At 34.2% G+C, this 14328-nt stretch overlaps 1 protein-coding gene across 2 annotated transcripts in view; it reads right to left on the reverse strand.

Annotated features, from left to right (window-relative positions):
- Positions 1 to 2588: 2588 nt before the first annotated feature.
- LOC141390252 (lipase 3) overlaps positions 2589 to 14328 on the reverse strand; it is a 64232-nt gene continuing 52492 nt past the window's right edge. The window contains exons 1-3 of one of the 2 annotated variants that reach the window (XM_073963085.1): positions 11717 to 12954; positions 3478 to 4206; positions 2589 to 3399 (exon numbers count right to left, since the gene is read on the reverse strand). In XM_073963085.1, the coding sequence (XP_073819186.1) occupies positions 3013 to 3399; positions 3478 to 4206; positions 11717 to 11851 (1251 nt within the window). In that variant the 5' untranslated portion in view covers positions 11852 to 12954 and the 3' untranslated portion in view covers positions 2589 to 3012. Of the gene's footprint in view, positions 3400 to 3477; positions 4207 to 11716; positions 12955 to 14328 lie in introns of those variants that run through there. The other variant, XM_073963086.1, reaches the window with a different exon arrangement.

The raw sequence follows: 14328 nt of genomic DNA on the forward strand, positions 1-14328 counted from the left end.
AATTTTGTACAATTTTGATTTGGGTGAACGGATTGAGCTGGAATACAGACATTTGGAATGAGGGTCACTGATGAAGAGTAACAATGTAAGGTTTTTGTAAAGGTTTTATAAGGGTACGAAAAGAACTAAATGGTACTAAATTTAGTACAATTTGGATTTGGGTGAACGGATAGAGTTGGAATCCTGAAATTTGAAATTAGGGTCACTGATGGAGAGTAACAAAGAAAGGTTTTTGGAAATTCGAACTACAAGTACACGAAAAGTTCTTAATGGTACTAAATTTAGTACAATTTGGATTTGGGTGAACGGATTGAGCTGGAATCCTGAAATTTGTAATGACGGTCACTGATGGAGAGTAACAAAGAAAGGGTTTTAGAAATTCGAACTATAAATGCACGAAAAGTACTAAATGGTACTAAATTTAGTACAATTTGGATTTGGGTGAACGGATAGAGCTGGAATCCTGAAATTTGGAATAAGGATCACTGATGGAGAGTAACAAAGAAAGGTTTTTAGAAATTAGAACTATAAGTGTACGAAAAGTTCTAAATGGTACTAAATTTAGTACAATTTGGATTTGGGTGAACGGATTGAGCTTGAATCCTGAAATTTGTAATGAGGGTCACTGATGGAGAGTAACAAAGAAAGGTTTTTAGAAATTAGAACTATAAGTGCACGAAAAGTTCTAAATGGTACTAAATTTAGTACAATTAGGATTTGGGTGAACGGATAGAGCTGGAATCTTGAAATTTGGAATGAGTATCACTGATGAAGAGTAAAAATAAAAGGTTTTTGAAATTCGAACTATAAGTGTGCGAAAAGTAATAAATGGTACTAAATTTAGGAAAATCTGGGTTTGGGGGAAACGAATAGAGCTGGAATCCTGAAATTTGGAATGAAGGTCACTGATGGAGATTAACAAAGAAAGGTTTTTGGAAATTCGAATTAAAAGTATGCGAAAACTACTAAATATAGTACAATTTGGATATGGGTTAACGAATAGGGCCGGAATCCTGAAATTTGGAATGGGGGTCACTGATGAAGAGTAAGAAAGGTGTACCAAAGGTCGAAAAGTCCTAAATGGTAGTGAGTTTAGTATGATTTGGATTTGAATAGCTGGAATCCTGAAATTTGGAATTAAGATTACTATTGGAATATAGAATGGAGAGATGGAGGTAGCTTTGGAAAATCGTACTAATGTGCACGAAGCAGTACTAAATGGTACGGAATTCGCAATTTGTATTTGCGTGAACAGATTACTGTTGGAGTGTACGATTGAGGTAGTTTTGGAAAATCGTGTACGAAAAGTGCTAAATGGTACAAAATTTGGTACCTTTTGGTATTTGCTATATGGTATCGAATTTTGTACAATTTGTGATTTTGTAAAGGGTAGAACTGGAATTTTGAAATTCGGTATTAGATTATCAATTGGTGTTTTGAGTGGAGGTAAGGAGTTGGTTTTGAAAATTCGTACTTATTTATACAAAAGGTACTATAATGGGTTTCAGGGGAACAGATAAAGCTGGAAAAGTGAATTGGGGTTAGGATATATGTTGAATATAAGGAAGTAATTTTTGAAACGTTTACTTATGTGTACGAAAAGTTGGGTAACATGTTGGTACCAAAACCATTTTGGCATTGTGTAAACAGTTAAGGTACTAAATTTGGTGTTGGGTGTAGGAACAAAGCTGGGATTATATAATTTGGAAATATGCTATTTGTACAAAAAATACGAAATGGAAAAATATTTGTTATGAAGATCACTCTAAAATTAGAGACAAAGTTCTGAGTTTGAAAAATTGTACTGAATATTGTTCCATTGATTTGATGTTAACGCCAAGGCGTTTCTAAACAGTGTACTGAAATTAAGTAGTCAAACGTGAAGTATCTTTTCAAAAATGTTTTTGTTCTGACCGCTTTGGTATGTTAACTTGAAAACGTGATCCAATGCGACAATTTTGTTAACTAGAAGTTATTTACCCCCTGATAATAAAAAAACCTAAATTGAAATACCTCCAAAAATTTTTCCGTTATATACGGTGGACATACCCGTGCACATTAAGTAAAATTTTTTTAAAAAAGTTTTTCTAACCTTTCATGCCACAAATTCTGAATTTCAGTTGGAAAATGTGCCGAAGATCTTCAAAATACTCCAAATCTTCAAAATATCTCTTCTTATAAACGTGGATTGAAGTGGACATTTTTTAAATTAAACTTTTATATCCTCTGAGTATTCAAGGTCCAAATTTAAAGAAAATTGGACAATATAGATTTGTTCTTCTTTTAAAATACACTAAGTCGAGAGGTATCGTTATATGGGGATATACGAAAACGTGGATTTTCATGACCATTTTGAACGCCGAAAGTTTAACGGACCTATTCGGGTTCTGGGCGAAACCGCTAAAGCTAGAACCTTGCATTGTAAATGTGCGGGATTGTTGCTGTGAAGGGGTGAAATAAAGTTTAGTGTTTGGAAATTCGTACTGGAAGGGAATGCTGTGTTAGTGAAGGGTTAAAACCAGGAGTCAAATCTAAAATTTGCAATATGATACGTAGTTTTGGAAATTCGATATAAAAAATATGGTAGTTGTGTAGGGATGCGATACGGCATTTTTTTTGTTTTTTTGTATATTCTGACTACAATCGAAAAAATATTGGTAATAAAATAGGTCTTAGTACAACAGAATCTCCAGTATTCACCATTCCCGTATTAAATATTGTTTATATATATTTTTTCCTTTCCGCATACGAAGTAGCGGGCATTTGCTAGTATAAAATATAAGAACAAAAATTTAGAAAAAAAATGTTAACGATGTTGATAAACTGTTGGTAAAAAATAAATAACCCGCCGTAGCGTACATGCACAACTTATCGTAATACGAACAAAATTTAACTTAAACATACATACATATATTTTACAAAATAAATTATTTGGCGTTTTTCATTCATACAGAATAAATACATATGTACATGCATATGTATATGTGTAGTATACCATTGTCTTTGACAGACCTAACCGTACTCGTAGGATAGGAGGTTGTTGACGACGTTGTCGAAGATCAGTTGGCGTACCCCCAGGCCGCATATGAAGTCAAAGTGATTCCATTTTTTATGCGGGAGTTTATAAATGGCTTGCACGGACTTCAGTCTATGAATAAGTCTCCAGATATCTTCGACCGAAACAATATAATCGTTTTCAGCATAATATATGGTTGTGGGCACAGCAACGTTTTCTACGCAATAATCAGGCGGGTCGAGTTGATGGTAGCGGAGAATGTTTTGGTGCGGCCCGTAGTCGTACTGGCGAAATTTCTTCGACATGTATCCTTGGAAGTAGTGCATGATTTGCTTAAACGATCCTCCGACGGGAAAGTTAGCCATAATGTCCGGCAATAGTGTCTGCAACAGAAAAAAAATAATATTAATGATAACAATTGAAATTAACCGATGTCGTCGCGATTTGGTGTTTTTACAAACCTTATTGAGGAGTTCAGTATCATAGCCCGCTGCCGGCCATAAACGACTGACACATACCAGAGGTCGTTCATTTTCTAGACATGCCATCGACAACAGCTTCTTTACGTACTTGTTTGTTGATACCATTTCTACACCCTCCAATACCTTCGACACATAATTCCTAGTGCCCAGTAGGGGACCAAATACTTTTGCCAAAGCGCCTTTCGTATTGCTCACATATGCAACGGGAGCCAGCAGTGTAGCGGTCTTAAAAACGTCGTTGTATTGCGGCAGCATCGAGTTCAAGACCAAGAAAACTGTACCCCCTTGTGAAATCCCAATAAAATGCATTCTCTTCTCAGCGGTGTACCCTCGGATAAATTCCATGATGGCAGTCATATCGTAGACACCCATCTCATGCCAAGAGAAGTTCCAAAATTCGGGATCGCTTGCATTTAAAAAGACATTGTGGCGTGAATAAATGTTGCCCCTGTTATTCCCTAACCACACATCAAAGCCATTTCTAGAGAGCAAATATGGTAGTGAATTGTCCGGACCATTTAAGAGCCAAGCATCAGACGATGCATATATGCCAGCAAGCAATAAAATCACTGGTCGTCTCAAAACCCGGACTCTTCCATCCGAGAATCGCTGTAAATATGGTATGCGATGCAGTGTTAACACATATCCATCTTTTGTTTGTACCTTGTGTTGTTCCACTGGAAAGCCGTCATGACGTATACGCTTCACCTGAAAATTGAATTTGTATTTACAGTCAATAAGCAATAAACTTGACCCATATTAAAGAAATCGAGTGTGTATGCATGTGGGCTATTGCGTACAAATTCCGTGTTGATATGCGACTGCGAGAGTGGGTCAAACATTACATATGTATGCATATACATATGTATATAAAATTTATATATTTATATTATAAATGCAGGCAATTGTTCGTGAAGCACTTACAGTGTGACATTGCCGCCATGTACATATTGGACGCCTACTGGAGATGAGTACGTGACCCACAAGCACTCAAAAATTCGACAAAGTTTGCTGTACATAAGAAAACTTTTTTTCTTTTTCAAAAGTTAGGAAAATTTGAACGCTATTGTATTCGGTGGAAGAAATGGAAACGTTACTAATCAGCTTGAAGACTTTAGCTTTGTTCCTTTACGTGTAAGAATCTTCAGGTTTTACCACTCTTTACTCGAAAAGTGTTCTTGATGTGCTTATGTACAACCGATATGAGAGCAGTTCACAACTTTTACTACTTTTGCCACTTTTACAATTTTTAGAATTTAAGCAACTGTCCATTTAATAAATTATATTTGGTGAAATTAGCAATTTTTTTTTCGTTCGAAAATGGTCCCCGCGATCTTTCAGTTTTATTTTTCTATTGCGGTCCTCATCCATTTGAACCGCGAAAACGAATAATTAATTTTATTTCAACATTATTCATTTCAAAACAATGTAACTTATTTTTTTAATAATTTTATTTTTAATATTTTAGTTTAGTTTGGTTTGAGAGATTGCCAGAAAATTAATTAACTAATTCATTTATTGGCTCTTTATTCAATGAATCTAGACCATTGTTGTTGAAGTTCTAAGTTGGCATACAACCCTATCATAAAAAGGAATATATTTATTGTGGCTAGGAGAAAAATTATTTTCAAGTCTTTAGTGTATTTATAAATAAAACACTTTAACTTTTTTTGGTTAAAAAAATAATGAAATTGATAAAAGAAGAGAAGGTACGCAATTTTCACCTATAATTAACCTTTTTCAGATGTATTTAGAATTCTGTTTGTAATGTTTTTGTAAATTTGTTAGTTGTTATAATTCATGCATCTACCTTATATAAATGTGCCTTGGGTATATGTAAGGCGCATGCCTAAATACGTATTCTCAAAGCTTTTGTGGTGAAAAAGTAGAACACATGTATTCTTATGAGTAGAGATGGGAAATGGGTAAATACCCAAATGGTAAATACCCATTAAAATGGGTAAATTGGGTAGAAATGGGTACATAGCCGGGTATTTACCCAAATTGTGGGTATAAACTACAGAAACTAAAATCATGAAATTAGATGCGAAAACGCAGTGTTTTACCAAATTTTAAATGACTATGAATAATATTACCGTTTTAGGATACGGGGCAAGTTAAAATATGATCAATTTTGGTCCATGTTTTGGTAAATCTCTCATATATTGTATATACATCATATTTTCCGTATTTGACAACTTTTAGAGCAGTTTGTTGTATATCTTCTTGCAGAAATTCATAAATGCTGGATCGAAATCCAAACTTTATGATATATCAGATGGATTAACCCACGATTTCAGCAGATAATCTTGAGATTTGCGTCCTCCTCGAAAAAGCTATAATTTTTGCATTCTTTGCTAACTGTTTCGCACGAGCAACTCCAACGACCGATTTGACGTATAAAAAGTTTAGTCCGCGTGTTTTTACCGCTTTTCTTGTATTCTTTTTGATTTTCTGTCTGACAGAATTCAATAGTTGACAGAATTCATAAGTTGAACAAATTCAACTATGACAGAACGTTTTGTATGCATGTATGTGTGTTTTTTGTATTTTGAAAACAAAAGCCCATCAAAACCTGAAATACAATTCATTGCAAGGGAAAATTATTTATTTTACGAATGAAAACATTTAAATAAGTTTTGGTCGCGGATTTTGTGTTTGAAATGTGATTTTGGACTCAACGTATTTGGGTAATACGGACGCTCAGAGAGCGTTGTTGTGGTAGAAAGGTGAAATATTTGTGTTCGTCCAGTCGTTATTTAGGTATAGCAGTAAGGCGCATATTACATTAACTTCATTATATGATTTGTTGATCTTGTTCAGTTCGGCAAGTACTGTACGTCGCCATGTGTTCTTTGGTCTTCCTGGTCTTCTTATGCCTTGGGGGTTCCATTCTAAGGCTGCACTTGATATACTGTCTTTTGATTTTCGAAGTGTGTGGCCTATCCACTACCAATTACGCCTTTTTGTTTGTTTTTCAATTGGTTCCTCTTTGGCTAATAGGAGTAGTTCTTCGTAAGTTTTCTAGGCCAAAATATTCGGTGTATTCTTCGTAAACACTTGTTGATAAACGTTTGTAGTCTTTGGGCTATGATCTTAGACATCAGCCATGTTTCACTTCCATAAAGGAGTGTGCTTCTAACGCATGCATTGAGTAATCACATTTTTCTTTTTGTTGATATGTTTGTTGTTCTCCATGTTTTAAGCCTATTTGTAACGTCTTCTTCCACGCCATTGTCTATTGACATTACACTTCACAGGTAGCAGAAATTGTTAGTATAAGAAATCGGGTGATTATTGACAAAAAACTTGTTGTCGGTTATATAGTTTATACGCATTGCATATGTTTTTTCTTCATTGATTTCAGTCCAACCATTTTCGGAAGTTTCAGCTTTGCTCTGCATGTCATTGAATTTGTGGGATAATAGACATATGTCGTCTGCTTAATCGAGATCCTCCAGATGTTGTGGAAATTCCAAATTATGCCTCTTTTAGTCTTGCTCAGAATCAGCATGATTTAATCTTGTACCACAGCAAACAACAGTGGTGACAATGGACAGCTTGTTCATCTCTTAGTCCCATTTCTACGAACTTTAGCCTGCCATTTATTATTGTTGCCAGTATTTTATATATGGCATTGAGGAGAGTAATGCCCCGCCAGTTATTGCAATCTGTCAGATCGTTTTTCTTTCAGGCAATCTCTTATCTATCCACGCTTGTTGAATATATGGTAGCAATATCTCTGCAGATGCTACCGGATTTGTCTGCAGAAGCTCTGCGGGTATACCGTCATCTCCAGGGGACTTGTTTCTCTTTAGCTTTAGAATTGAAGCTTTCGTTTCCTCCACGTCTGGAATGGAAACATTAATTCTTTGGCCGATCGCGGATCTTTCGAATCTAGATTGATGTGTTAAATCTCCAGTGTCGTAACTTATGTTCTCGAAATGTTGTTTCCATCTTTTGGTTTGTTCTTCAGTTGTGGTTAGAAGTTGACCATTATTGTCCTTGATTAAATGGTTGTGGGATTTCCTTTGATTAGATAGTTGTTTGATGATTTGATGTAGCTCTTTCATGTTGTTGGCTCCTGCTGCTGCCTCTGCCTCGTTTGTTAGGCTGTCGAAGTATGCTCTTTTGTCGTTTCGTGCTGATATTTTGGCCTTCTTTGCTATATTTTTAGAGTGACGTAACACAAAAACGCTTTTTCTGAGTTATCAATTTTTAATTTTTCAACGGCTTCTACTTTGTCTTGTGTTAAGTTTTCATGCTGATATCTCGAAAACTTAACGAGTTACAGCTCATTTACTACGGGTTTGGCATAATTCAACAAAAAAAGTTTTTTGAGTTTATTAAGTACTATAACACTTTAAATCATACTTCATCTTGTACAGAATAATAATGTGTAATAATCTTTTAATATTGGACAGTCAAACTTGAAACGCCAAAGTTAAAACGCGTTTTTCTCGAAACTGGATTTTTCGAGATGTGTCACTCTTTGAGAAAATGAGCGATATGTAGTATGTGTGTGTTTTGTATTTTGAAAACAAAAGCCAAACAAATCATAAAAATCAATTTATTGTAAAGGAAAATTATTTGTGTCTACAAATCAAGACAGGGTAAAAATGTTTTAATCGCGGTTTTGTGTTTGCGTAATACGGACGCCCATACAGCGACGTAAACAAAACAGAGAAATATCTTTAATTATTGGAATTAAAAAAAAACTAATATTTTTACATTTGATTGATAAAAATATCTGATTCTTCTTATTGGGATGGGATTCGGCAGTTACGATCCAGAACAATCTGAGATCTATTTGGACTAGGGAGCCTAAAATCAGTCCACATTCAAGAGCCATTTGTCTCTCACAATATGCGACTTGGCAAATGGTTCCTCTTAAAAAGAGGCGACTGTATAGCCACACTGACCATATTCCACATGGTTAAAAGGTTCATAACGTTACTCAAACGACAACACCACCTTGAAATACTAAATAATGGCGTTTGCCAAAGCATTGCTAGACTTTTTGTCATTTAAAATATGTAACTTTTTTATTTAGTTAATAGGTGTGTAAATAGCTATGCCCGTCGTAAAGTCGTTGCAACTCAGACTATGTACTACATGCATAAAACTGTTTGCAAAGTAATTCGAACTAGTAAAAGGTAATTCGAACTATTAACCTTTATTTGGGGGACCAAAACACACTTTTTTTTAGCCGATAGCCTTAGATGCTATTGCTATTTTTTATATAATTTTATTGTAATTTTTTATTATAATAAATATTTGAAATAAATTAATAAACAATTTTTTTTTTAACTCCTACCCACTAATTTTTTCCATTTGACCCAAAAACCTTATTTATGAAATTTTATGGCTGTCGGTTAACGTTAACCCATGCCATAGCAATTTGTATAGGGCCAAAGGTGTATTTTCACGAAAATACAATCCAATCCTTCAAATTACAAATATAATAAATCGAATGTAAATGGAATAATTCTAATTACAAATGAAATAGTTCGAATTACAAATGAAATAATTCGAATTACAAATAGAATAATTTCAATTACAAATGGAATAACTCGAATTACAAATGGAATAATTTGAATCACAAATGGAATTCTAGAAATACAACTGAATTGTTTCGAATTACAAATGGAATGTTACGAATCACAACTGGAATGTTTCGAATTACATCTGAAAAAGGTGTATAACAAACTTTTCTGTAACGAATTTTTCTCTATAACGAATACAATTTGAAAGTACAACTTTTTCCGATAAATTTTCACCTATTTTAACTTTTATTTAACGAGCTTTCCTAAATCCAAATTGCCTACCATTGTAGAACAAAGAAGGTAGAGTAAATACTACAATAAATACAACTCAACAACCGCATAGGAATTTGTTTTTGTTTGTAATATTAATGTCACCGGTACATGTAAATGTCTATAATTTATTGGAATTAATAAAAGTAATATTTTTTCACACTTGATTGAATATTTTGAAAACCATGAATGAAAATTCGTTACATTTTCAATTTAAATGTTTCCATATCATTCCACAAAATGTATAATTTCTTGCAGAAAGTAGAATTCTGGAAAATAAGTTTGAGGTCGCTTGAAATTTATTGAAAAAGGAGAAGCTGTTTCAAACTTTTATTTTTTGAAATCAAAAAGTACATGTTTGTTAGGGCTTTATTTTTTAAACTTAACAAAATACCACACATATTAACAAATGTTGTACCTCTTTTATAAGCGGTGTTTTGGTATGCGGCACATCGTTCGGACTTGGAGGAGGTTACGTGTCATTGATAGGAAATAGTGTTTTTTCTGATGAATATATTTTTTCTTCAAAAATGTATATCCCTAATATACATGGAACATAGAAATAAATTTATAAAATGTTGACACTAACATTACAGCCCACTTCAGTCAGCTGGGTATTGCTGTTACCTTTTTTGTTCTACCATGGACAAAACTACTGAAAACGATAGGGAACCAAACATTTTACCATTCTGATTACGAAAATAGCATAAGAAGCCAACAATTTGGAAATTATTCATTGATTACTGTGGTGCTTTAAATGTTCAATTTTAAAAGTGTGTTGTGGCCCTATGCTCCACTTTGGTGTAAAAAGGAAATAAATAAATAAATAATTTCAACATGTCCATTTTCGGGTTTTCAGTAAAATTTTAGTATAGCGGTACTCTAAATGGAATATTTTTCTATGCCATTATAAAGAAAATATTTCAGCCTAAAATTATTTAATTGTTAAGAAATCTCAATTCGTTTCGAAGTTATAAACGTTTACATTTTTAGTGACACCCACTGTATATATCTTCTTTTTGCATATCGGAACAAATTAGCAAAACACATACACACATATCGACGCCTCCAAACAATAGTATGCTAAGTCGACTTAGCATGTTTTCAAGTTCTTAACATTTTTATATTTAACGTCCTTTAACTTAAATTCTGTCAAATTTTGGTAATAATCGGACAATCCGAACAGAAGTTATAAACAAATATTTACTTAGCATAGTACTGAAGGTCAAAGAAATTTCCAAACTTTGAGAGCTTCTCCTGTAAAACTCACTGTTCAGAATTAGCAAACTATGATTTGGAGATGTCGAACGTCCTTTAACTTAAATTCTGTCAAATTTTGGTAATGATCGGTCAATCCGAACAGAAGTTATAAACAAATATTGACTTAGCATAGTACTGATGTTCAAAAAAATTTCCACACTTTGAGAGCTTCTCCTGCAAAACTCACTTTTTAGACTTAGCATACTATTATTTGGAGGTGTCGATATGTACATGAGGGTTATGACTTTTTAGAACCTAAGATTACATAAAATCTTAATTAGAAAAGTATTCGATGAAAACCTTCCACACAAAATGATTTTATTTATTATGAAAGTTTTTAATAAATCGAGCTAACATGACCTAAGAAGTTTTGTTAAAGTGAGTTTTGAAAAAGTGAATTCTAACAAAGTCTCATACACCCAACCAATATCCTACACCGTTTCGCTGGTGGTATAATTCTGCTCACCAGGCATATCGGATGTGAATGGCTAGAATACAAAGGCTGATTTTTATAACTTCTATTTGTACAAAGATTATTACTAATTTGCAGGTATGAAGTATTTTTGAAGTCTTTTTCTTATCTATCCTAATGTCCTGTCTAGAATCATTTCTCAATACACACACGTGAACAAACCGAAGAGGGTTTTCCTTAATGAATTGGCAATGTCTTAGAACGCTCCTTATCAACACTTTGGATATTTTTATATAACAGTTATGTAACTCAAAACAAGCTTTAGAGCCACAGGGCATAACCAAAATGACATAACCTTTTTGGTTCTCACAAATTTTATCACCATATCATAACATATCTTATACATATGACTATTTCATATATCAATCAATTAAAAGTAGTTTGTATGTGAACTTATTCAATATTTAAATGGAATAAAAGTTATTTTAGTAAGCGTTCATTCCACCAAGAGAAAATAATTTTTGATAAAAAAAATGTCAAAAAGTCATTACCCTAATGTTCATGCAATCAATGCCACTTAATGTTGGTTTCCGTATGATGAATCGCATATAAATCGAATAATTTAGGAAATTAATGCCATTAACCATCTAAGGCGCGACATGCTAAGACTTTTTGTTGATATTCCCCCTACAGTGAGCAGATGATAATGCATATAGTAAAAAAAACATACCGCATCTGTTATGATGATCTCACGATTTGCGCGATAAGGGGAAAATACAGCTTCCATTGGCTTCCAGATGCAGCTGCAAACTATCACAAAGGCAACAAGAAATTGTTTACATGTTCGCCATTGCAAGTAAGTCATTTTCTTTTCCACCCAGTCCTCAGTAGATTCCTTCGTTTCAATAGGGGATGTTAAGATGGATGGACCAGTGTGGGTGATGTTATTCTCGTTGGTCTTTTCTCAGCTAACACAAATGAAGCAGATGTTTTGTCGTCAGGGTCGTTTATTTATGTTTTTAATTCGTTCGCCGACAATATTGTCCGTGCTCCCTTCTTCGTTTACGGGTATTTTTAGTAGCACAAATCGTCGCCAAATTAACATGGCATTCGAATTTCAATTTTGTTTGTTAGCATTACGACAATTTGTGTTTATTCGTCGATTTTATTCGATTATGAAACAATACGTGTACGGCTTGACAACTGCATCGACTTTAGGTAACAATCACAACAGTAACAATAACTAAACCGCAATCATAAATGCAGTAAGTAACAAACGCGTGCAACACATTTAACCGGTTCTTTTTTAAGCAACAACTTCTTCTTCACTTCTTTGCCGATAACACTGATGATGATGGCGATGGTGGGTAATGGGGCAACATTAAACCGCCACCACCTTTTGAACTTTTCACAGAAACTATTAAAGCTGTAGTATACGACGCTATGCCTTATAAATGGATATTTGCTGCACGTGCACCGATACCGTCAACACTCGGGCGGTTATCGCCAACATTGGCTTGCTTCACAATATTCCGGAGAAACTTTTGTATGAATTATTCCGTTAACAGGCCAAGCTAAGAAGCGAGCGGTAATGTATGATCAAGAGTCTGTTATCGACTGAATGGGCAAGACCAAGCCAGGGTATTAAAGCAAATACCGCCACCACACAGCAACTTTACTTGCTTCTTCTTCTAGTTATACAGTTTCACCGGCAATAAGCCAACATTTCGATATGGTGATAGCTTTTTCATCAGAGCTTCAATGGCAGCAAGGGCTCGCTCGCTCATTTACTCGTTCACTTGCAGTATGGTATGTGTGAATAATTGCGGCGCAAATAATGAATGAACGGATGGATGGATAACTGTTCTGCTGCTTTCGGCATGTGACGATTTTTTATAGCGCTCTTGTATTGACAGACAGGCCATGTGGGAAGGCTAAAACCTGTTGCCGGAGACATTGTTCGACACTGAGCCGTCCGATACTCGATGTCTATTAACAAGTGCAGATACACAGACGTAAACAAACATTGCCACACATTTCTGTGTGTCGGTGTTTTATTTTATTTAAGATGTCGGTAAGGCTTAAACAGCCAGGGTCTGTGTGATTCACGGGAAACAAGTGCAAGAAAGTTATAAACCTACTTTTGAATGTCAGTAATAAACGGCTCTAAAAAATTCCACAACTTTGCGTTTGTTCACGGTTAAATAACTGAATTTGTCATTAAATATGAACCACATTACGGGGAATACTTTTTGTGTGAATTCCAAAACATCATCTCTTTGACCTTCTTCAACATACATGTATCAGTTTGACAATATCAGTATTGTAGGGTTCGTGGTGAGACCACTTATCCTAATATTTGGGGGTTTCGTCTTTTATTAAGATTTTATTAAATATTATTGCACATATGGATATAACGAAACAGACGTTTCCGTCCAATAACGTTTTTATCCACTGTGTATAATTTATGTATTTATTATTGAGGGTCGAAACAGACACTTATGTCCAATTTCGTCCACACAATATTGTTTTATATTTTTTAAATAAAAGACGGAGTTGTTCTTGGTTTTGATACTTTATTTTCAAAAGCAATCACAAGAATGACAAAATTCTGATTATGCGTCGTCTTATATAGACAACAAAATAGTGATCATAACACATGATTCCAAACAAAATTGAGAGTGATTGAGTTAAACGAAATAATCACAAAAACAAATGTCACAAGTAAAAATAGTCAAGCATACAAATTACTCAAAATAAGGCAAACAATAAAGTAGAGCTTTAAAATAAAGAGAGATCGATAATACACGCATTACAATTAATCTCAAAATAACGTTATGCGAGAGCACACGTGATAATAATCTGTCACTCAAATGTAATTATTAAACTCATTCATTACAAACATAATTCTCATTGATTCTCTTGAGTTATTGATTGAAAGTAATAAAACAAAATACAAACACTCAAAAGAAAAAGTTAGTTCGAGTCAACTATAAAATGATTTGATCTCATTTAAAGACAATAATCATAACATAAATAAATCATTATATAAATGAATATTAATAAAATAGCAGTCCGCTACAGCCTCCCCCTCTGCCTCAGAAATCGTCCCTGATGATGTGGCAGCATTAGACATCTTGTGAATGTTTCCTTTTCCTCAGAGATCTTCTCAATGGCACTTCGGCAGTGGTATTTTCTGGGTTTGTTGTATCCGGAACATTTACATTTGTTGTTGCGCTGATAGCATTTTTTGTATTTTCTGTGGATTGGTTATCATTGGTGGCACATTTGTTGCACTTCTTCGGTCTTCCCCTTTGGCGTAAGGGATAAACTGGAACCTCT

Source organism: Musca autumnalis, unplaced genomic scaffold (assembly GCF_047663935.1).
Source record: "Musca autumnalis isolate F117 unplaced genomic scaffold, ASM4766393v1 scaffold_1, whole genome shotgun sequence".
NCBI classification, from domain to species: domain Eukaryota; kingdom Metazoa; phylum Arthropoda; class Insecta; order Diptera; family Muscidae; genus Musca; species Musca autumnalis.